The sequence below is a fragment of the Squalius cephalus genome (genome assembly GCF_949319135.1).
Source record: "Squalius cephalus genome assembly, chromosome: 10".
NCBI classification, from domain to species: Eukaryota; Metazoa; Chordata; class Actinopteri; order Cypriniformes; family Leuciscidae; genus Squalius; species Squalius cephalus.
In genome coordinates, this window is record NC_137131.1 from 4,835,481 (window position 1) to 4,861,063 (window position 25,583).

A 25,583-nucleotide genomic window follows, 5' to 3' on the forward strand; every position below is an offset into this window, starting at 1 on the left:
CTCTTATGTACATTTATTATCAATATTTTTCATGTTTACTCATTTTGATACATATGAAATATAGAAGACAGTTTATTTATAAATATTTCACTTATAATTAAAAATTAAAATTACATAAAAAGAAAATAATAAAACTGCATATTAAATACTTGGCAATATGTGTACACACAGATGGGACGTATTCAATCAAAACCTCGCAGTCTCTCAGCACCATCCAATCAGGTAACAGATTGAGTTTGTGATCGTCCTATAAGATTGTGATTTCTGTTTCCAGGTTCTTGTAAGCCTCGTCCTGTAGCTCATAGATCTGATCCATGCGCTGGAATGCCATGTGACCTTTCTTACCTAAGAAAGAACAAGGGCTCAGTCTGGGAAACAACACAAAACAACGGTGACGGCACCTCTGCACTTTACAAGAAGTCTAATATGTAGTATGGGGATAAATTACATGTCATTTAAAAGAAGATAAGCACTTGTGTGAACATATATGATTCCCTGTGAATGAAAAGAAACTTATTATGAAAATGCTCATAAAAAATATAAACTTTTTATCGCATAAAAAAAAAAAAAAAAACTGGATGGAAACGCTAAAATTAAAAAAATCCCCATAAAAACGTATGAGCTCAATTGAGGCAGATCATTTTTTAATGCGGTAAGAAGACATTGACATAAACTACAATGGAAACACATTTACTGAATAAATCTCCCTTGATGCGAAACAAAAAACTCACATGACTGCCTCAACAGAGGATGTGATTGGATAAAATGGCGTTTTCACTGTTATGCTGATGATACTCAGCTCTATATTTCTTTGCACCCTGACAAAACTTACCAATTCACAAAATTAAAGGAATGCATAGTTGATATAAAAAAAATTGGACCAAAAACTCTGCATGTAATAACCTAGAATACTGTCTAACACTTGATGGATGTTCTGTCAAGTCTTCGTCGTCAGTTAGGAACCTGCGTGTGCTCTTTGATACCAATCTTATTTCCAACATCTGTAAAACCACATTTTTCCATCTTAAAAATATTTCTAAATTACGACACATGCTCTTAATGACAAACGCAGAGTTAGTTCATGCGTTCACGACCTCAAGGCTAGATTATTGTAATGCTCTGGCTGGTTGCCCTGCTCCAGCTGGTCCAAAACGCATTAGCTAGAGTTCTTACCAGAAACAGGAAGTACGACCATATAAGCCCGGTTCTGTCAACACTACATTTGGTCCCTATTAAACATTGTATACATTTTAAAATCTTGCTAATTACTTACAAAGCACTAAATGGTTTAGCTCCTCAGTACTTGAGCGAGCTCTTTTCCTATTTAGCATCCAAACTCTGGAACAGTCTTCCTTGTTCGGTAGACACTCTCTGTCAGTTTAGATCTAGACTTAAAACACATCTCTTTATCCTGGCATACACATTATCACATTTCTATAATTCACATCCGTTAAAGGATTGTTAGGCTGCTGGAATTAGGCCAGCCGGAACCGGGAACACTTCCTAGAACACCCGATGTACTTGTTACATCGTAAGAAGAATGGCATCTACGCTAATATTAGTCTGTCAGCCTCATCCTTATCCCGAGGTTACCGTAGTCAGCCGGATCTGGTCCATATCCAGATCAGATGGTGGACCTGCATCTAGACACGACCACAACACATCCCTGAATGTCAGCAGAGATTCTGTCTACTAGACACTCCCCTGTGAAGGCCTCATCGACACGACAGCCATCGGCACAGATCCTCAGCAGAGACCACAAGAACCAGACAGGTCCTCCACACAGACCCTATGGACAGTTTCGACTCCATTCTGGCGTGATGAATCCGATCTTTAAGCAAAGGGAACTAGATGAATATTTGAATGCTATGATGAATTCTGACTTGTGATGGAGCCTGAATCATAATCACACCGTGTTTGTTCGTTGGCCAGAGGAGAACTAGACTGAGCCTGGTTTCTCCATTCTGTCACCTGATGGAGTTTGGGTTCCTTGCCTCTGTCGCCTCTGGCTTGCTCAGTTGGGGACACTTAATATTCAACAATATTATAACAATTATTGATCTGACTGTACTGACGCAGTTGAATGAGAACTGAACTGAGCTGGACGATGACATCGTTTTTTTGCAGAACTGCTTTACAGATTAATGTCATCAATATGATTTGGTATAATAACTTCCCAGAACTGTCTCAAATGATTGCATACACAAACATAAGGCATCTGAACATGACGGCGTTCATTGCTTTCGTCTGCGTGCTCCAAGGTGCAAGTCATTTATAATTTGTGAAAAAAGAGCCACAGGGGCTTCTCACATTGCAGCAACTTCAATTTTTATTACAGATAATATTTTCTGCCAATTTCCCATGAAGTGATGTTTTGTTCTCTTGAACACTTGGGATGGAAATGCTGCTTTATTCGCAAATGTTTTATGCGATATTCCAAATTTAGCACACAAGTTAAATTCACAACTATGGATGGAAACATAGCTAACTGACTGACTGAGTAAAGCAAGCGTATGTATGTGCTGATAGAGTGAGAAATACAGCAGTAATTACAGCTTAAGGGTCACGTACCAAAGGACAGTACGGTCTCTCGTGCGGCGTTCCTCAGGTCTTCGTCCGTGGAGCGCCACAGCTCAGCTACATGCTCTGCACTCTCTGAGGCCTGAGAAAACACAAAACCTCTTCATCTCAACTGATCATCTCAAATAATACACACAAAACTCATCACACAAATGCATATTCTCTAACATTCAAAATTTAGAGTTTGTAGGATTTTTACATTTTTTTGAAAGAAGTCTCTTATACTCATCAAGCCTGCATTTTTTTTTTTTTTTTTTTAGTACAGCAAAAACAGTAATATTGTGAAATATTATTTCAATTTAAAATAACTGTTTTGTATTTGAATACATATTAAAATGTAATTTATTCCTGTGACGCAAAGCTGAATTTTCAGCATCATTACTCCAGTTTCTTCAGAAATCATTCTAATATGCTGATTTTCTGCTCAAGAAACATTTATTATTATTATCAATGTTGAACACAGTTGTGCTGCTTCATAATTTTTTTGGGGAAAAGTGATTTCAGTTCTTTGATGGATAGAAAATTCAAAAGAACAGGATTTTCAAAATGACATTATAAATGTCTCAAGTGTCACTTTTGATTGCATCATAAATATCAACAGCAGTAAAAGGTAAAAAGTAAAAAATCTACCTTCAGACTTTTCAGAGCCAGACAGGCCTCATGCCGCACGTGTGTGTTGCTGTTTTTCAACAGGTCTGTGTAGTGAACCACTGCCTATAAAAGCCACACAACTATATCACATAATCCACACTTAAAAATGCTTAAATGTGATTACATTAGATAACAATAAGAAAGATAGCTTTATGAAGTAGTATTTGTGTTTGATAGCAAGATAAGGCCCATTCACACCAACGATAACTACAACCCCAAATCAGAAAAAGTTGGGACACTACAAATTGTGAGTAAAAAAGGAATGGAATAATTTACAAATCTCATAAACTTATATTTTATTCACAATAGAATATAGATAACATATCAAATGTTGAAAGTGAGACATTTTGAAATGTCATGCCAAATATTGGCTCATTTTGGATTTCATGAGAGCAACACATTCCAAAAAAGTTGGGACAAGGCCATGTTTACCACTGTGGGGCATCCCCTCTTCTTTTTATAACAGTCTGCAAACTTCTGGGGACTGAGGAGACAAGTTGCTCAAGTTTAGGAATAGGAATGTTGTCCCAGTCTTGTCTATTACAGGCTTCTAGTTGCTCAACTGTCTTAGGTCTTCTTTGTTGCATCTTCCTCTTTATGATGCACCAAATGTTTCTATGGGTGAAAGATCTGGACTGCAGGCTGGCCATTTCAGTACCCGGATCCTTCTTCTGCGCAGGCATGATATTGTAATTGATGCAGTATATGGTCTGGCATTGTCATGTTGGAAAATGCAAGGTCTTCCCTGAAAGAGACGATGTCTGGATGGGAGCATATGTTGTTCTAGAACTTGGATATACCTTTCAGCATTGATGGTGCCTTTCCAGATGTGTAAGCTGCCCATGCCACACGCACTCATGCAACCCCATACCATCAGAGATGCAGGCTTCTGAACTGAGCACTGATAACAACTTGGGTTGTCCTTGTCCTCTTTAGTCTGGATGACATGGCGTCCCAGTTTTCCAAAAAGAACTTCAAATTTTGATTCGTCTGACCACAGAACAGTTTTCCACTTTGCCACAGTCTATTTTTAATGAGCCTTGGCCCAGAGAAAACACCTGCGCTTCTAGATCCTGTTTAGATATGGCTTCTTTTTTGACCTATAGAGTTTTAGCTGGCTACGGCGAATGGCACGGTGGATTGTGTTCTCCGACAATGTTTTCTGGAAGTATTCCTGAGCCCATGTTGTGATTTCCATTACAGTAACGTTCCTGTATGTGATGCAGTGCCGTCTAAGGGCCCGAAGATCACACATCCAGTATGGTTTTCCGGCCTTGACCCTTACGCACTGAGATTGTTCCAGATTCTCTGAATCTTTGGATGATATTATGCACTGTAGATGATGATAACTTCAAACTCTTTGCAATTTTTCTCTGAGAAACTCCTTTCTGATATTGCTCCACTATTTTTCGCCGCAGCATTGGGGGAATTGGTGATCCTCTGCCCATCTTGACTTCTGAGAGACACTGCCACTCTGAGAGGCTCTTTTTATACCCAATCATGTTGCCAGTTGACCTAATAAGTTGCAAATTGGTCCTCCAGCTGTTCCTTATATGTACATTTAACTTTTCCGGCCTCTTATTGCTACCTGTCCCAACTTTTTTGGAATGTGTAGCTCTCATGAAATCCAAAATGAGCCAATATTTGGCATGACATTTCAAAATGTCTCACTTTCAACATTTGATATGTTATCTATATTCTATTGTGAATAAAATATAAGTTTATGAGATTTGTAAATTATTCCATTCCTTTTTTACTCACAATTTGTACAGTGTCCCAACTTTTTCTGATTTGGGGTTGTATGAAGATTTACCTATATTAGCGTCCACACCAACACACAACAACATTCTGTGTATTATAAGCGTGTGCGGTCTGCCACATTAAATGCTCAAGCTATTTAAAGTAGGATGGATTTTGATTAGCTGTAAAAAAATATATTTTGAAAGTGATTCCAACAATCTGCCATTTTCGTAAAAGTTGTGGTGCGGACTCAGCTTTAATATTTTTAGATTTAGAATAATTTTTAATACTATCTCATTATCATCCATGATGTGAACAGGCCTTCAGGCTTCTTCTACCTTTGTCCTGAAGGATTTGGAGCGCGAGGCTCTGCTGAGGCAGGACGAGGCCGCTGAAGACACCTTGTGATTGGCGTCTGTCTGTAGCTTGGCCAGGAGCTGGAGGACTCGTCCTGTCGGCTGCAGCTCAGAGATGCGCTTCCCTTTCAGCTTTTGCAGAGCTCGCCTCCTCTTGGGACTCTCCAGACAGGCTATCAGATACACTGCAGCAAGCCGATCCGAGGGAGAAAGACAGGGGGAAGTCTCTTAATGAGATCTAATGGGAAGAATCCTTGAGGTTGACTGATTGATGCTGAAATCAGTAAACTCGCAGGGAACCATCGAGGACACAAGCATCTGTATTTAAGCCTAGTTTCTGTGACGTTTGCATCCTAAAGTGAGATGTGTCTGCAAACACTCTGTGCTGTTACCTTCTTTAGAGAGGAGAGAGACGTGCTCCCCAAAGTCACTTATACTCCATCTGTTGAGGTAGACTAAGAGCTGAAACACAGTCACTCGGTCTGTAGTGCACAGAGTCACAGACGCCATCATACAGCTGCACTGCACCTGATACAGCAACTGACTGAACACTGCAGGACCAAAGAAAACACAAACATCTGTACTTTAGATGACTAGTTCAGTAGTGTGAGGATGACATTCTAAAGGAACAGTAAAATAGAACAGACAACACAAAATAGATTTATTATTTTACAAATTATTGGATGCTAGTTTAAGAATTATTAATTCTGATGAAACACTAAATATAATAATAATAGTAATATAGTAAAATAAAATATATACAATTATTTTATATATAATAAAATATTAGATATTTTAGTTCTTTGAAAATGAAATAAATGACAATTAATAAACCATACATTTACTTTATATACATTTACATTCGTTTATTAAATTATTTCAAAGACAATTAAGTATTATTTCGAAGAGATCTTAATTCTAAGATATGGAAGCTTGTTTCCGCCACAAAATAAAACATTTTAAAAGATAATTGCGACTTTATATCTCGCAATTGCGACTTTATTTCTCAGAATTGCAACTTTATATCTCCCAATTGTGACTTTATTTCTCAGAATTGCGACTTTATTTCTTACAATTCTGACTTCATATCTCGCAATTCTGAGAAAAAAAGTCACAATTCTGACTTGATATATCGAAATTGTGAGAAAAAAAGTCAGAATTGTGAGGTAACAAGTCGCAATTATTATTATTTATTTATTATTCAGTGGCGGAAACAAGCTTCCATACTAAGATACAATGAATAGAATAGAAATATCTTTTATATAATAGAAATATCTAAAAAAATATACTATTATAGTAAATTATCCTATAAAATTATATGCAATTATTCTATATATATTATTATATATAGATATAGATATATACAGATGATAAGATATTTTTTTTACAAATTGAGGGATTTCCGTTGTTTGAAAATTATTTATTAAATTCGAAGGGACAAGAATATACATTTATTTTATTATACAAAGATTATTTCAAGGACAATTAAGTATTATTTCGTTTTTTTATCGAATTATTTATACATAGCTTTTTAAATTATTTAAAAATTAAAAAAATACTATTTCAAAAAATAGAATAGAATAGAAATATCCTGCAGAAATGAGTACAATATTTTTGTGAATGAGATTCTCAAGAAAGAATAGAATATATACTGTAACATTATTATTTTATTTCATTCCAATCTGCCTAGGGTATTTTTTTATTTCAGAAGTTTGTGGATTACATTTGTAAGGAACATTAGAAGAGAACATCTGCACCTGCATCAGTCTGGCCTGGCTGTTTGGCTTTGACTTTGTGGATGTAATGTTTGCGCAGTGTCCTGAGAAAACCATCCGCAGGGCAGCAGAAAGGCGAATCACTCTCGCTGCAGTCCTTCCAAAATACTTCAATCCCCTTAGGAGCTCTGGCCAACACTGAGACACATCCACACACATGACTAATGCATATACAGCGCTTCACATTGACACGGGGAAGAGCCTGTGACCGCCAACTGTATAAAGTAACAGTCATAGCCTACATTACATATTCTAGTGTTACCCTTAGATGGTATGGGAACGGAAATGTGCCACAATCAATCATAAACTAATGGTTAGCATTAGTGTTTGTGGGAAATCTATAAATCTCAATTGTTAGGATCTAAGGAGAGCTATCTCATTCAAGGCCTGGTATTTTGCAAGACTTACGCTCTGTCACTGAGATTTCATCTATCATCCTCTGCGCCAGAGCACCGATTTTTTCCAGCACGTCAACTTGGCGTGACAGTTCCTCCATGATGTCTTCACGCACAAGATCGGAGTCAGAATGCTTCAGTGCCTGGGAGGAGACAGAACTTGAGCTTACGCACACACTTACACAAAGTAACAATAGCCTACATAATGATTAGTGTGTGATTAATCAACACTGGTCTAATGAGACTGATTCCTCACCCTCAGCAGCACTACACACACACTGAGGTGGCTTTCAAGAGCTTGATCCAGACTGTAGACTCCTGTACTGAGTGACGGCTTTACTGTACCGTCTCCTCGCTGTCTGACCTGCGCTTCACCTATGGCCTCAGAGGATGGAGAGTTCTTATCCTGAGATAACAGACCCACGCTTTTCAGGCTGTTCTCATTAAATGAACCAATCCTGAAATCAAATCAAATCAAATCAAATAAAGTTTGGCCTTAAATACATACACAGAGCAATTTATATATTTAAGCAAATTTAAAGCACTTTGAATCACCATTGTGTATAAAATGTGCAATATAAATAAACCTGCCTTGCCTAAATTATTTGATTATTAATAATTAAATTATTATTTTTATAATTTAATTATTATAAAGATAGAAATTTTGTATTTATTTTTTTCTGAAACCTATAAAAGGTAATAGATTTAAAATTTTATATGCAAAAAAAGTTGTGGAATATCATGATATCCATGCAAAGGTAAATTAAACATAATATCTTATTTAAATATGTGATTGTTAATAACATAAAATAATATGCAAAGGCATCTGACCTTTGCCTGAGAAATAAATGTGAGAATGCACATTTCATGCATTTCTCCACTTCGTCCACAAGATGGCACTTTAAGTCTTAATTTAACATGTTAGCACAGCAACGTTCCTTTTTTGTATGCATTTATACAGACTTGTATTCACTGGCCCATATGGTCGGACCAATGCTGAAGATCAAAATCTTTCTTTGCACCAATAGATTTGCCATTTAAACTCTCACCCTTGTATCTTGTATCCCCCCCCCCCCAATAAAAAAATTAAAACTATTTTTAGTACCATTCCCACCTCTGTAATGAGAAAAAAAGCTACTTTAGCCCTTCAAGTTCTTTATTTTTTGTTTCTTGAATTTGTGGCAATTGTTTTGCCATTTCTTTATGGGATTCACTTGGACAGCCCAGCTAAACATGTGTTGACTTACCCAGTGTACCCGAGTCTGATGCTGCCCGTACATGAGATTTCATCTTCATTACAATCAGCAGAGAGGAAGTCGAAACTGCCCAGCACTTCCTCTTCCTCTACTGCTAGTGAGGGCATCTGTAAAGGGTCGAGGTCCTTCTAACATCAGGAAAGATGAAAAACATGTCAATGAGACAACAGCATATACAGTACAGGCCAAAAGTTTGGACACATTACTATTTTTAATGTTTTTGAAAGAAGTTTCTTCTGCTCATCAAGCCTACATTTATTTGATCAAAAATACAGAAAGAAAAAATTATATTGTGATATATTATTACAATTTAAAATAATTGGATTTCAAATTATTATACTTTAAATTATCGTTTATTTCTGTGATGCAAAGCTGAATTTTCAGGATCATTACTCCAGTCTATCACATGATCCTTTAGAAATCATTCTAATATGATGATTCATTATCAAAGTTGGAAACAGTTCTGCTGCTTAATATTTTTTCATAACCTGTGATACTTTTTTAGGATACTTTGATGAATAAAAAAAAGAAAAAGAAAAAAGAAAAGAAAAAAAAAGAAGCAAATGTTTTCAAGATAGAAATCTTTTATAACAACAATATACACCACTGGTCAGTAATTTGGGGTCAGTAATTTTTTTCTTTATTTTTTTTAAAATAAATCAATAATTTTATTCAGCAAGGATGTGTTAAATTGATAAAAAGTGATAATAAAGAAGATTTATATTAAAAAAAAATTGTTTTATTTTGAATAAATGCAGTTCTTTTTAACCTTTTATTCATCAAATATATTAGGCAGCAGAACTGTTTCCAACACTCATAATAAATCAGAACATTAGAATGATTTCTAAAGGATCATGTGATTGACTGGATGTCACATGTGACACTGAAGACTGGAGTAATGATCCTGAAAATTCAGCTTTGCATCACCGAAATAAATGATAATTTAAAGTATAATAAATTGAAAACCAATTATTTTAAATTGTAATAATATATCACAATATTACATTTTTTTCTGTATTTTTGATCAAATAAATGCAGGCTTGATGAGCAGAAGAAACTTCTTTCAAAAACATTAAAAATAGTAATGTGTCCAAACTTTTGGCCTGTACTGTATATATATATATATATATATATATATATATATATAAATAAAGGTAATAAAAATCATTTAAAATATGTATTTAACAAAATATATAAATATGGTCCTAAAATATGCCTATTTGCTTTACAACTTTAAAATAAAAAATAAAATAAAAGGCGTAATTAAAAAAAAAATCCTTCTTTTGATTTTGGGGTGAAACATGTCCCGGATATGTTTTTACACATTTACACATCCATCTATAATTTTTTTTTTTTTAAATGACTCTACTAGTCCATCAATCCACCGATCTCACCTTCAAGACCTGACTGAGTTGGCGTATCTGCAGATCTAGTTTCTTTAACGTCTCTACATTGCTTGTTTCCTCCAGCTCTTTATTCAGTTCCTCTAGCAGTGAACCAACTCTCTTAGCCACGGCTCTCTTCTGTGCTTTGCCTGCTTTTCTGTCCTTTAGTGCAAGTCTGTCTTCAAGTCCCTGCTTGAACGTGGTCTCCTCTTCAGCAGCCGGCGTCTCTTGAGCGTCTCCTTCACCTGTGCTAGGGCTCACCTCTCCATTCTGCTTGAGGATGTCAGGCGTGCTGTAGCGGTGGAAGAGGAATATGGAGTCTCGCTTACTGCCTGCAGGACTGGGGGAAGCTGTGTCAGTCTCCGAGGGCCATTCCACACTCTCCTCTGCCTAGGGTTATCAATGGAAAGAAGTCATTTCTGAATATTTTTTTTCGCAACTGTTTAGCTTTTTTATTTTTTAAATTGTTAAATATCTTAACAGATGTTTTCTTTATATATCAAACATTAAAAAACATTCATGTAATTTTAAAACAAATATATAATAAAAAAATTACAATAAAGATTTTTATTTTATTATAAAATTGGTTATTGCTAATAATAATAATAAAAATGTAAAACAATATACTAAAATCATTAGGGGCCAAGCAGCAATAATGAAAAATGTATAATGATTTATTTTATTATAAAATTGGTTATTGCTTATAATAATACAAATTTGAAAAATACAGTAATATTATATTATGACATTTTTTTATATTTAATATCTAAAATATTTAATATTTAAAATATGTATATTACAAAAAATCCACCAAAAGCAAAAAGTGATTTATATACAATGATATACATATATACACACACACACACGCATATATATATATATATATATATATATATATATATGTACAGTATATATATATATATATATATATATATATATATATATATATATATATATATAAATATATGCGTGTGTGTGTGTGTGTGTATATGTATATATATATATATATATATATATATATATATATTTTAGGTGTATATGCATATATACACAGACACGCACACAATGACACACACACATATAACATAAATATAATAATATATACACATATAATATGTAAACAAAAACGTATGTTAGATGCAATTAATCTTTTTGACAGCACTATATATATATATATATATATATATATATATACACACACACACAGTATATATATAAACAAAAACAAAAAACTATCAATTCATACATCTTCTGTGGGCGTCTTTGATAGATCATCATCCTGTAACTTAGTGTCAAGAACAGGGAGGTGTGTGAGTGGCGGGTTTCTTGTCTTCTCATAGGCAGGAGGACTAAGTGCCTGGGTGGAGTCAGCAAGGTAGCTGAGTAGAGACACACCCCTAGATTCACGCGAGCCAATGGAAAAAGAGCCATCTGCATCCTGTATCTGACGCATCATAGACTACAGCATAAAAACACAGATCAAATCACGTGATGCCATTTAAGCTCTTCAGGGCAAAGACAAGAGTTTAATGAGGGTGAAGTGGGTAATTTCTGCATAATTAGCGTCTTTTTTGTCCAATGACGACAAACTCCAGACTAAACCTTTCCAACATCAGCAAAAATCTTGTTTGGGTTTGTGTTGCCCCATTTCAACTTGAGGATGTCAAAATGAGGATTTTTTTTGTTGCACAGTCTGCATTGGCTTTCACCCAAGATCTCACTTGGGTCACATTGTTCTATCTGTCACATAACAATCAAAAAGCACAGATAAAGTCTCACAGTGCACACCTGGCTTCAGTTATCGTTGTCTCTGCATATTAAACCAAGATAGGAGAAAATATTTTAGCTTCGAAAATTACACACTTCACCTTTAAGTCTTTGTGAGTGGTCATGCTGGGAGTGTGTGTATGTGTGGTTGTAGGTCACAAACTCACTAGAAAGTATTTCTCAGTGAAACTGGGTGTGTTGGGAGGTGTCCAGCTATATACGGATCCCTTTCTGCTGTGGATGGACTGGCGGCTGGCGGACGCTGTGAGAGGCCTCACCTCAGAGCTATCAAATGGACTAAAGGAAGAAAAAGTGAGGGAACAAGAAACTGTCAAGAAAAATGGACTCTGGTGCACTTGGATGTCCAAAATAATTATTTTCTGAAAAGGCACGAACAGTAAACAGAATGCAGAAGGATTAAATATTGGGTGTTTGGATTTAAACTGGAATGTCCATTGTGTTTAGAGCTAACTACAGATCTAGCTAGTTGTTACCCGTATAGTCACAATTGTAGGTGTGACCTCAACCTCCCACCTTAACCATAGCCTTACACATAACCCCACCTCAAACCTTAAACATAACCTTACCCATAATCCCACTCCTGTCCTTAAGCATAATTCAACCTCCCTGAAACTCCTATACTTACTTGCACCCAACAATAAACTACTAACTGATGTTCAAAATGCTTTAAGTTACACTTTTAATCTGTTTTTAAAAAATATACAAAAATGTACAAAAGATTTATTTTATATGATACTTTTATTCAGCAAGGATGCATTAAATTGATCAAAAGTGTAAGAAAAGACATTTATAATGTTGCAAAAAATTTCTGTTTCAATTAAATGCTGTTCTTCTGAACTTTCCATTCTTCAAATAATCCTGAAAAACGGTATCATGGTTTCCACAGAAATATGAAGCAGCAAAACTATTTTCAACACCGATAAGAAATGTTAAAATAATTTCGGAAAGATCATGTGACACTAAATATGATGCTGAAGATGATGCTTTGCCATTATTGGAATAAATTATATTATTTATTGTTACATAGTTCTTTTAAACTTTAATAATATTTCACAATTTTACAGTTTTTATTGTACAAATAAACATAGCTTTGGAGAGCAAAAGAGACTTCTTTCAAAAAGATAAAAAAATCTTACTGACCCCAAACTTCTGATGGTAGTGTATATAATTAGTTATTTAGTTAGTTATATATTGTTAATTATATTGTTAAATATTATCTCTAGGTGTTTTATGTATCTTGACTTTTTAAGATTAAATAATTTCCCATTAAATTACTTTGTCAGAATGTTTAGCACTCAAAATCTAACCATTGTAATCTGACTTTCCAACTGAATTTTGATACTAAATGGAGACTGATGTTATGTCTAAACATAGTTTTCTTTTGTTCTAAACAATGTTTTTTTTCTTTTTTGACTTTCACGATTTTACTCAAAACATTATTACCCATGATGTGTGGAGTGGCAGTGTGTGTTTGTCATCACTGGTTGATGAAGAGTGACACTGTGAAAAGAGACTAAGCAGAACCAAAGAAAATGAGGTGACAGCAGTGAACTGTGTGAACACACACACACACACACACACACACACACACACACACACACACACACACACACACACACACACACACACACACACACACACACACACACACACACACACACACACACACACACACACACAGTAAAGCAAGGAGATGCTGAACAGGCTGTGAGATGTGTTTAATTTAGTGACGCTGTAAAAAAGAGGCTATGAAAAATCGTTTCCACCTGGACTGTGTAAAAACCAATGTAATTCGATCGGTGTGTGTGAGAGGGATGGGGTAGTGATGGACTATTTATCCATCTCTCTGCAGTCAGCTGTTCTTCCACAGCTGGTGTGTGTTAGCTGATAGCAAAGCCGTACTTTACAGGGGGTGTGTTTGTGTGCGGGATCAGTGTCTTGTTGACTCAATTACATGAAAAAGTGGTCTAAAATATTCTGTGAATAGCACTCTTAATGTATTTGACATGTTTGTGAAATCCAGATGTTAGAACATTAAATTATCCATCAAGTGTGCTGTCAAGGCATCTGAGCTATCCCTACGAATGGTAACCTCGCTGTAACAGTGGCTGGTATCCGTTGATATATTTAGTTGATACAAAGCTGAATTTTCAGCACCATTACTCCAGTCTTCAGTGTCACATGATCCTTTAGAAATCATTCTAATATGATGATTTGCTGCTCAAGAAACATTTCTTATTTTTGTGGAAACCCTGATACATTTTTTCTGGATTCTTTGATGAATAGAAAGCTCAAATGAACATTGTTTAAAAGTTAAAATGAAAAAGTCTTTACTGTTAATTTTGATCAATTTAATGAACCCTTGCTAGAGCTGCATGATTAATCATTAAAAGATCACTTTCTCGATTCAAACACCGGCGCAATCTTATTCCTACTTGACAAAGATTAGTCTGTGTCTATTAAACCTTTGACAAAATTACAGAGAACATTCAGATCTGCGTTGGCGCTGCCACTGACCAGAGAGAGCAGTGGTCATGTATATGAAACAGCTTCCCAAACAGTCTTTTCAGCCACACGGTATCATTATTTCTGTTACAAAATATTCATATTATCACAGACGTACTGGGATAAAAGTTTATAGTTCGGATCTAAACAATGATTGTCAGAAGCAATCCAAATAGAGTAAAATACCTTTTGAAAGTAACTTGGTGCTTAAAATAACGATTATATCAATTACATCGTTACACCAGTAGGTGGCGAAAAGTGACTGTTATTATAAAAAAAGATTTGTCATTGAATCATTCATTCAAGAGGTTTGTTCAAAAACGCTGATTCATCTAGTAATGTAACAAGCGAAGTCTTTATGAGTGAGTCAGTCAATTGAGTCATTTTTTAAAAATAATTCATTGAAATTAATTAAGCATTTTTAAATAGACTGCAGCACTTAATTTGTCAGAACCTCCAATAAATGACGTCATTTTAGTAAAAAAAAACAAACAAAAAAACACACTTCTCACTTTATCCAGAATCATGCAGCTCTAACCCTTGCTATATAAAAGTATTGATTTAAAAAATAACATAAAAAAGTACTGAACCCAAACTTTCACAAGAAGTGTGTAAAAGTCAATAGTTTGGTGTCACTGATATTAAACCTGATCAATAATGTCTTAAAGTGCCCATTGTCATTCACTTTTTAAGTAGCATTTTTAGCATTTCATAAAAGTTTGTCTGTCTTGTAAATTCCACGCATGCACTTACTTCCAAACCACCTCTAGCTGTAGCTTGATGGTTCCCAGTTCTGTTATGTCCACAACCATCATCTGTGGCCGTGCTGTGAAAAAATCTGCACTCCGGCACGTTACCATACCGACCAGGATAGAGCTCAACCCCTTGACCTCTGTTACCTACAGGACAAGAGACCGCACAGTGTAACATGCATTAACAGTGTCAAAAAGTACCATGATAAAACCATGATATCATTTGAAGCATCTTCATCAGCTTAAAGGGATAGTTGACTTTAAAATGAAAATTCTGTCATCCTTTACTCACCCTCAAGTTGTTTCAAACCTGTATGAATTTCTTTCTTCTGCTGAACACAAAGGAAGATATTTTGAAGAATGTCAGTAACCAAACAGTTAACTGCAACCATTGACTTCAATAGTATTTTTTTTTCCTACTATGGAAGTCAATGGTTCCAGTTAACTGTTTGGTTACTGACATTCTTCAAAATATCTTCCTTTGTGTTCAGCAGAAGAAATTCATACACAACTTGAGGGTGAGTAAAGGATGACAGAATTATCATTTTAAAGTCAACTATCCCTTTAATGCATATCAGCGAGTTTCTATGTAGAGTGTTGCTGTGTGGTTGCTTACTAGTTTAGGGGATTTTTTGCCCATTTCATCATTGATCAGACAAAAATAGTAAGTCAAATCACTTAGAAAAGTAACAGCACACTTCTTTGAGTGACGAGGGTTTAAGAGAACAGAAAGAGGAAATCATAATTTTCATCTGAATTAGTTTGGCTCCATGTCTGTATTTTCAGGGATGGAATTCATTTCAGACAACCAAACCTTTTATAAGCATTGTTACACTGGTCCAAAAAGCTTCAGGCAGTCTGTTAAACATCTCTATCATTCTCTCTCAGGGGGTCTGTGGGCGGTTTCTTCTATTTAGATCTAACAAACAGTATATGGACAAAAGCCCTGGAACCTTCTGTCATCACAACCCCCACAGACGACCCTGACAGGAAGTGGTATTTGCGCAGGTGTGAGCGTGAGTATACGTGGACGAGCTCACCTTGATCTCAAAGTGCCCATGGATGTGAGGGAGGAAGACCATCTCTTCTTCGTCCCACAGCTGTCGGTCATCCGTCTGGATTCGCCCTCTGATCCTCCATCTCTGACGGCCCAGCCGGATCAACACCTATATAACAAAATATCAAACCAAGTGGCATTATTATTAAAGAAAAATATCACGAGCACACTTTACAAGCAAAACATTTAGCAAAAGAAATGTTTGTTAGGTTTTAAATGAAAAAAATGTCTGTTCAAAATCAAGAAAGAATGTTGAAAATTGTTGTAAAAGATTTATAGTTACATGAACACGTCCATAGTTAATGTGGCGAACTTCATACAACCATTAAGAATTACTTTCTCTTATGTCTAGCAAAATTCTTTGCATTTATTTTGATATCCAACACAATGAAATTCATGCATCATCTAAATTTTCCAAATACTTTTTGGGGCGACTGCGTGTGAATGTGTGGTCTTGTGCATCAGCCAGTCGATGGCTCCTGTGACCACATTCCATTGTGCATGAAGTCACTGGAAACATGGCCTTAAAAATGTAATCGAATAGCTGGTGAAATATGTCATTTCTGCCTAATATTTTAACTTAAAAGCACCATAACTCATTTGTGTCTTTCATAGGCTGATAAGACACCGAGTCTTGGATTAAGAGTGATGTTTTAGGGTCAAATGCTAAGGGTCAAATGCCTTTTTTGCTTTTGTGTATTAAAGTGATAGTTCTGTGATTATTTACTCACCCTCATGGCGTTCAAAACCCGTATGACTTTCTTTCTTTCAGTCATATATTTTTATGGTGCTTTTTTGTCAGTTTGGGAGACCATCAATGCCCCATCATTCATTTTCACTGGAAAATAGCAGCGTGCTGACATATGAGGGTGCGTAAATGATGACAGAACTATAATTTTTGTGTGAACTATCCCTTTAAGTGTATAACAACAGTAACTGGTCCAGCAACAGGATGTTGGGTTAAACCTCCTCACCTCATACTGATCTCCAGGACAAAGCCGGGCAAAACCTATCAACCCTGCCTCAGCAAAAGAGAGAAAATATTAGATGTTTAGGAGACCAACGTTCATCTGAAACTCAAATTCCTGCATATGTGAAGTGCTGTGTATGTACCTTTCATTTTGATTTGTAGCTCTCCCAGCAAGATTTCCAGTTCTCCTTCCATTGCACACATGTCCTGCAGGTAGAGATGAGTGTGAGATGTTTGAATTTACATTATAGGTTATTTTTCATCAACACACTGGTTAGATATAATTCGTAAACAAAGGAAAAGCGGACTGTGGTTAAGCCTGTTTTGTTATGTTGGGCTGGTCGGGATGTTTTGGAAGAGCCACCGACCCACAGTGTTTACGCTTGTTGGGAAAATGACCACACAAATGGCTTACTTATAGTTTGTTGTGTGTGTATGCTGTCCAAGACAGGCTTTACCTCCAGGCTGTGTCTGTGGTTACGGTTCAGCTCCAGTAAACTCTCTCGAGACTGTCGTGAAGACGGGGACAGAGAGAACGCTCTCTTCATGTTCAAAGCGCCTTGGCACAGCCGCCACTGGATACAGTACGACTCGTACAGCTCTTCGACCTGTTGACATCCACATTCACACAATACAGGTTTAATCTTAACAAATCTGACCAGTGTTCATATACAATCAAATTAAATGAGTATTTTTAGGTTGTGTTACCTTACTAATCTGAAACTCTAAGCGTCGTATGTATCTTTCTAAGGCTCGTATCTCCTGTTGTTAGCAAGCAGGGCATAAAAATCTTACATTTTGTAACCATTTTTGACAAAACACTCAAATGATTGAATATTAACATTTGTTAATGACAACGTACCTTTTCCAGGTCATAGAAAAAACCCTGAGGAATGAAGAATAGTTATGTATTATTTTATATTTACTTTAAAAACTATGTAAAAATAAATAATGATAATAATAATACTACATGAAAAAGCTGGATTAGGACTAGTTGAAGTTATTCTCAGTACAAAGTCTCACCAGTCTGGAGTTCCTCTTTGTGTCTCTCTGCTGGGATGACAGGAAGTCCAGCTCTGTTTGATGGTTTTCCAAGTAGTCCCTATACAGGATGAGATGTCATTAACATTCACAAGACTAGTGTGTGCGGTCCACAAATGGCTTCATTACTCTACTACGATGACTGCACATACTTGAGCCCTTTCCTCAATGCCTGGAAGATTCTGTCCACCTGCTCAGGCTGTTGCCCCCAGACGCTGCCTCCCACCCGACCCGAAGAGGGAATTCTGGGAGATTTCCCTGCTATGACTTTTGTGCGGAGAGAGCTACGAGCCGAGGAAAGTCTGCAGGGTGAGATGGAATAGTCAAGATGGCGAAAAAAGATATGCACTTATATACACTATTGTCCAAAAGTTTTTTTTAAAAGATATTAATACTTTTATAGAACAAAGGCAGATTCAATTTATGAAAACAGACAGTAAGACATTTATATTGCTCTAAGACATTTCTATTTCTAATGCTGTTCTTTCTATTCATCAAATCAGCATAATAGAATGATTTCTGAAGGATCATGTGACACTGAAGACTGGAGTAATGATGCTGAAAAGTCAGCTTTGATCATCAGAGGAATAAATTACATTTTAAGATATATACATTTATTTTAAATAATAATAATAATTCACAATATTACTGTTTTTACTGTATTTTTGATCAAGTAAATGCAGTGGTGAGCATAAGAGACTTCTTTCAAAAACATTAAAAAATCTTACAGACTCCAAACTTTTTATTGGTGGTGTACAACAATTCAAAATTTGAAATCACTATTAAATCAATGTGCAATTCAATAATTCATAAAAATGACAATAAAGACAGTTATAATGTTACAAATGCCTTTTTGTTCCAAATAAATACTGTATTCTTCAGATGCTTTGTTTATCAAATCTGTTTATCATTATGCTTTCTGCACACTATAAGTGTGATTTAATTTTAAGACACTTATCACAGATCAAACTGTTCTTAGATTTATCCATCCATAATAATCCTGTCTAATCATGTACTATCCAAACCTTTATGTGTTTCTGCCTATTTGATTTGCATTTTGCCTTTTCCTTCAACTTTATTGTTGTGCATTTTGGTTGTTCCCTCTGTCCAGATTAAATCCATTTTGCTTTCTATTTTAGATAAAGCTGGACACCCTCAAGAACCACCTTCATCTCTTAAAATCCCCCTGTGGTGAAAATCAAGCTTTTAAATGTTGTTTATGTCTCTGTGGTGTTTTTTAATATGCTTTAAGGCAAACCATGTGCAAATTCACAAGTCAACACCATTGCTGAGTGCAGTGAACCAAAGACAGTCTCAACAACACGGTTTGAAAACACTGGTGTTTCTGACACCACAAACTACCTTGTAACCAATCATGTCAACGTGTGATCGTCAACGAGTGGATCTCTGAGCTGCCGTGAGTGAGTGGAGGCAGGGCTCATTTGCATATTGATAGAATCGTGAAGGCAAGGGTAATAGAGTTACATTCAAGCTATTTTAAGGCATGACAAATTTTTTTCTTCAAGAAAAACACGTTTAAATAAGTCATTTTGGTGATCAAGGGTGAGTTTTAAGGGATGAAATGATTGACTACAGGGGGAATTTAAATGAGCTGAATAATCAATTTATAGAGAAATTTATTTATTTTGGCCATTTCTGAACACATAGGCCTAGCTGAACTTCACAAGTGCATGTAATAATTCAAAAACCGAAAAAAGACTGCATTGCCATTTCCACACTTCATTAAGTAACACAAAGGTTTCAGTTGGCCAGGAGAATAAGAACAGATTCTCACATTAGAATGCTTTCCCAAAACAGTGTCGGCCACTGAAAATGATGGTTTTCATGATCACATTGTGGTTATTTCAAACTATAATAATTTCGAACATTAATAATGTTTTTGAATGTATTTTTGGTAAATTAAACACTACTTTGGTCAACAGAAATATCGATTTCTTTCCAAAAACAACATTTGTTTTAGCAATTCCAAACTTTTGAACAGTAGTGTATGTTTTTATATTCTGAATTTAATCCTCACATCCCATTTTAGTTACACCCACAATATAATCTACATATTTCAGCGATGTTCTGACAGTGTATGCTTACACAGCATTCAAACTCAATGACTCAATGACAATGTCAATAAACTCTCTTAGGGAAGGCATTCCTCTGCGCTGCTCTGGGGGTCACCACCAATAACACAAGCTTTGGCTCTCTCACATCAGTATATTCCTTCCTGGCTCCATCACTGACATCTGTAACTCGCTGTAACTCGAGGTCCCTCAGCGGACAATGACACAAGTAACACCTTTTTTCTCATTAAGAGCTTGATTCTCAATACTTTCTCTTTTGGTGTATTTTTAAAACTATTTATGTGAGTGTAACAGCAGACTTTCAGTGGAAAACAACTTACTTAATGGGGCTATACAAAAACTTTTTTTATTTTTAATGTTGTTAAAATGGTGTAATATTAAAAAATTTGATTATATCCTTCCTTATCCATTTAGTTAAGAGTGCATTGCGCTTGCCAAGAAAGCCTGCCACACACGCTCTTCTGATTGGCTGTGATTTTTGATTGATTTTGTCGCATCTCGTAGTCACGTTGCGTCTGGTGAGAACAAACAAATTGCTTGTTTCTGGAATGTTATCGCATCTGGTTAGGACTGGTGTAATACAGCCACTGTAATGTAGCCTAATTAATACAAGTTTTGCTTACATAAATTAGTCACTACCCAAAGAGGTTGTACACAGTCTCAAGAAAAGTAATCTGGTCATTTTTCATGTTCATCGACATAAAATTGTTTATATCCAGTGCTCATTTGACTACTGATCGCCCAACTACCAATGAAGGTTAAACAAAACTACAGAATTGGACAGAATTGGAAAAATAGAACACATTTATTAAAGTTAATCTATTAAACATGTTCTGGGGTATTCATTAATCTCAAAGGTATTTGTTTTTATGCAACCCCCTGCTTCTTCCAATAATAATAATACTTGTGTTAGTTACTAATAGGACCTACTTAAAATAATGGAAATGATCTAAATCTATCTTTATGTAGGTTACAGAAATCTGGGTTATGGTTTTTTTTAACATATAAATAATTAAATGATAAAAAATAAATAAAAGAAATATCAGTCAGAGGTCAGTCAGGCCTCATTCTGAAGATATTGCCTGATTTTTAAAAAATGTTTTCAAAAAAAATTAACCGTATTCAATTTACTCACTGTACAAAAGCCAAAAGAGTTGTTTAATCTGTTTCTTTATAACTGTAAATCCATGATCTTAACAGGATTGTAGCTGACAGCATTGATTCATATTTTGAATATGCTTAAAAAGCATTTTCTCACAATGCAGTTTTGTGAAGCTTCTGCCATATAATAAAGAGTTTACAAATTGGAAGCAGGCGGATACGTCTCTGAAGTTGTTTTGGCCTTTGTCTGCAATCATTTAGTTTCAGTCTTTTACTTGGACGGGAATGCAGGAATGTAATGCTATTGTGACAAAATAAAAACTTAAACAAATGCACACACATACACACAGCTGTGTTTACTTATGTAAGCTGTCACACTGCTCACAGAGGATGCTTGTATTTGAATCCGAACCGTGCATCCTCTCAGGACCTTTGGTTCTTGAAATAACTATTGCTGTTACATAATAACTCAAGCTTGTTTATGTTTCAGATTGTGTGGAATGCCGAATTAGAACTATAAGCAATCAAAGAAAAACTGTAAGCCACATCCGATATAAGCTAAGCTTCAAAACCTAGTAAGCTGCCCTACAAAGCATCCTAACTGAGATGGAGCCTGTGACTGATTTAGAACATCAACAGAGTGCAACAGTTGGGTCAAAATTCAATTAATTTTCTTCATAAGAAAATTTATTTTGAATTATAACTTATGAACCTTTAAAGACAGAACTACTGTAAGCTAAGAGGTTATTTATCCATTATATTTGCTTCTGCTGAAAATTCAGCCTGCATTATTTCAGGTTATTTTTTTAATTATCGTGATTAACAGTACCCTGGTAATCCAGAGTTCTCGCGAGAGCACAAGTTGAATTTGCTCAGCGAATTTACTCTGGTGTCTAGTAATGATGCTCATTAAATATGCCCCTTGATCTGAGCAGCACCAATCACATCAGGTTATCTGATATAGGCGGGCCAGAGGCGAGCTAAACAGATGACGACAGCGCTGTGACGTCGAAGTCATAAGTTAACATTGCAAGATGGCTATGGATGAACACCAGTTGTTTGAAATGGCTTTGGCCGCTACAATGAACGAGTTAGACTTGGCTTTTTATCTAAAACAGAAACAGAAGATGCCGCTCGAATCGTTCCTTTGCAAGAAGGACGTTTTTGCTGTTTTGCCGACTGGATACGGTAAGAGTATAATCTACCAGTTAGCTCCGCTGGTAGCTAAGCGTATGGGGTTTATTGTTGTGATTGGTCGTAGTGTTATCCAATTGCGTGCAGTGAGATTTTCAAATGCATGCTTGGTGCCCCTCGAGCTGGCCGAGTTTCATTAGTCGATGCCAGACCATTCATCTTTCAGATTTAGGTCTGGATTTCCAGGCTAGTTTAACAGTGGAATTCTTGGTGAAAAACTACATTACCCATGATGCTGTACAGAAAATTACACCAATCAGAGTCGGAAAAAGCAACACGCTCCAAAATAGTTCTTTAGTTCCGCCCACTCCCATGAAGCACTGCGAATGACGGAATCGAGTCGATCTCCCTATACGCTATATGCAATATATTCATATTTTGCAATAAACTTAAAATGTAGTTTTTATACATACAATCAACATCTGTAAATGAGTAGTTTCATAATTCTCTACCGTTTTTTATTTAATTATGCTGGTCACAATGCTTCACGGGACTGTAGTTCTTTAAATAAGTGCATAACAGAAACATATTGGATAAAATAGGTCATTTTAAAGATGAACTACAACTTTTTAGTACTGAGTGAAATATATTTACGATTCATTAAAAAATGCTGTTTAGAAAAGTACAATGCTTTTATTTTTAACTCTAGTGAAGGTTTTAGTAATTTGTGCTTTTGTAATTTTGTTTTTTATACTTCTGTTCTATTTAACTTTATTTTCACTTCAGTTTTAATAATATTAGTAGTTCAACTTTAATTTTTTATTTGTTAGTTTTTCCTCAGAAAAAGTAATTTTTCATATTCTATTTCAGCTTAATTTTAATTAGGCCTACTGTAAATTGCAGATTTTTATTAGTATTAGTTTATTAACTAAATAGTTTAGTTTATTAACAACAACATGCATGGCCTTATTGCAGAAAAGATTCAGACTCCTCACAAAAGTTTTGTGCAACATTTTGAAACCTCCCCAAGATGTCCTCATTTCATAAATTCCAGTGAACAAGAGTCATGCTTTTCGTGAGCTTCCATGGCCCCTGCTTTGAGGACATTTATCTTAAGAAAAGTCAAGTAATACAATCTGACACAGATGGTAACAACACATCATCTTGTCTTAAACACAAACAATCCTCGCTTACCTTCTCCGGCCACCGAGTGCGTTTACTCCAGTGAAGGAGCGGCTCCGCTGTACCATGCCGCCGTCAGCCGGACAATCAAACTTCAGCTTTACTGACATCTCGCCCCCGCCTACAACAAACACAAACACAAGAAAAACTGTTAGAAATCTGCTTTTTGTTAGAGTCATAGCTTAGCCTAGAACATATTAGCAACTGCATAGCAACACCTTGGCAACCACCCGCAACCAAAAAGCAACACACTCACAAATAGAACACATTATCATCTGCATGGCAACGCAAACCACACATCTAAACGCAAAACACCTTAGCAACACCCTGGCAACTGCTCAGAAAATCTTAGCATTCTTGCAACCACTCACAAAGCTTAAAGCTCAAAAATGAATTAAAGCTGCTCATAACGAACTCCTCATCCTTCAACCTCAGTGACAGCCACCCCTTTCTCCTCCATGAGAAATGTCCATGTCTCTCCTCATCCCATAATTCTTCTCTCCTCTGTTATTGTACACAGTTTTTGAACATTCTTCAGACACTAAGGCCACAAAACACCAACAGTGGCCCCAAAAAGTCACTTAAAGTGGTTGTGAAATGAAAATTCGTCATATCTATTTTCTACATGCATGTTATAAATATTTTTTGACCTTGTAATGTTTAATCAAATTGCTTGATCTTCTAGGGAAAACGTCATATTTCTCTCTGGTGATGTATGCAGGATGTCCATCACAATACAGAAGAAAAGATACGCCGCTACTTCCGTTTCACTTAAAATGTCTTTGGATTAGATAAGAAAAAAACATCAAAACTAACTGCCATTTGTTTCAAATAAAGATAACACAACATTGAAAGATCCTTTCAAATGGTCACAAAAAATCCTTCAGCATTTGAGCACAAATTGCACTTTGCATTTGTGTGCATAAGTGTGATTTAAGTGTCCAAATACTGTTCACTTATAGCTTTTGCACCTGTTTGGCTCAAGAAAACGTTTTTGTTGACAGTGGCACACAAGAGAGACAGAGCGGAGAAGAGAGAGGAAGAAAGGATGAAGAAGAGAGACGGAAGACAGGAAAGGGACAGAGAGAGAGATGTCTTGATTGCAAACGCAGAGGCAACTATCATTCTCTACAGGACAGTAACTCATGTTTCTTTTCCTACAAGAGGAAGAGAGAGATCTGAGAGCTAGATGAAGAAATGTGGGGGGTAATGTTAGATGAGCAGGGAGTTTCAGAAAACCATGTTTGTAAGAACCATGGAAACAGCACTATACTACCATGACAAGTGCAGCCCATGAGAATTTAAAATAACAAAAGTACTTTTTTTCTGAAGAAAATGAGAATTGCTTGCCTGTAAAAAATTAAATAAAAATCCGGGTGGGTTGCTAAGGCGTTGTTAAGTAACGTTAGTTCAGGCGGTTGTTTACTAACTTGCCTCAAAATAAACCTTGACTCGGGTCCGTCATTCAGTCACATAGGTTAATTTTTTTTTCTAGCGCTGGGTAAAAATATTGATTTTTCAGTTAATCGGAATCTTTATTTAAACGATCTCGATATCTCTAAAAAACGAGCTTTTTGTCAGTTGTTTTTCCTGCACCGCTTTTTAGAGGCGGACCAAACCGCCGCTGTTAAACAGTCCCTCCAGGATTTCGCGATTTTTTTGTGTGATTTTTGCGATCAAAATGACTGATTTTGTGGTGGTAATTTCCAGAAATTTGCGAAAAAATTTGCGATTTTTATATTTTATAATTAGGACATCACATTTACAATAATAGTATTATGTCAGATGCACAATAGTCATACATGACACAAATCACAAACAA

General features: G+C 35.8%; 1 protein-coding gene across 2 annotated transcripts in view; it reads right to left on the reverse strand.

Moving 5' to 3' along the window:
• ripor3 (RIPOR family member 3) overlaps positions 1 to 25,583 on the reverse strand; it is a 41,744-nt gene continuing 16,161 nt past the window's right edge. For both annotated transcript variants that reach the window (XM_079884475.1, XM_079884476.1), the window contains exons 2-23: positions 23,774 to 23,882; positions 18,404 to 18,553; positions 18,234 to 18,312; positions 18,073 to 18,096; positions 17,919 to 17,972; positions 17,669 to 17,818; positions 17,354 to 17,417; positions 17,215 to 17,258; positions 16,224 to 16,349; positions 15,185 to 15,330; positions 12,073 to 12,202; positions 11,385 to 11,597; positions 10,148 to 10,528; positions 8,745 to 8,881; positions 7,754 to 7,955; positions 7,511 to 7,640; positions 7,085 to 7,240; positions 5,720 to 5,878; positions 5,310 to 5,512; positions 3,211 to 3,294; positions 2,572 to 2,662; positions 1 to 345 (exon numbers count right to left, since the gene is read on the reverse strand). In XM_079884475.1, coding sequence (XP_079740601.1) covers positions 248 to 345; positions 2,572 to 2,662; positions 3,211 to 3,294; positions 5,310 to 5,512; positions 5,720 to 5,878; positions 7,085 to 7,240; positions 7,511 to 7,640; positions 7,754 to 7,955; positions 8,745 to 8,881; positions 10,148 to 10,528; positions 11,385 to 11,597; positions 12,073 to 12,202; positions 15,185 to 15,330; positions 16,224 to 16,349; positions 17,215 to 17,258; positions 17,354 to 17,417; positions 17,669 to 17,818; positions 17,919 to 17,972; positions 18,073 to 18,096; positions 18,234 to 18,312; positions 18,404 to 18,553; positions 23,774 to 23,871 — 2,919 coding nt within the window. In that variant the 5' untranslated portion in view covers positions 23,872 to 23,882 and the 3' untranslated portion in view covers positions 1 to 247. The remainder of the gene's footprint in view (positions 346 to 2,571; positions 2,663 to 3,210; positions 3,295 to 5,309; positions 5,513 to 5,719; positions 5,879 to 7,084; positions 7,241 to 7,510; positions 7,641 to 7,753; positions 7,956 to 8,744; positions 8,882 to 10,147; positions 10,529 to 11,384; positions 11,598 to 12,072; positions 12,203 to 15,184; positions 15,331 to 16,223; positions 16,350 to 17,214; positions 17,259 to 17,353; positions 17,418 to 17,668; positions 17,819 to 17,918; positions 17,973 to 18,072; positions 18,097 to 18,233; positions 18,313 to 18,403; positions 18,554 to 23,773; positions 23,883 to 25,583) is intronic.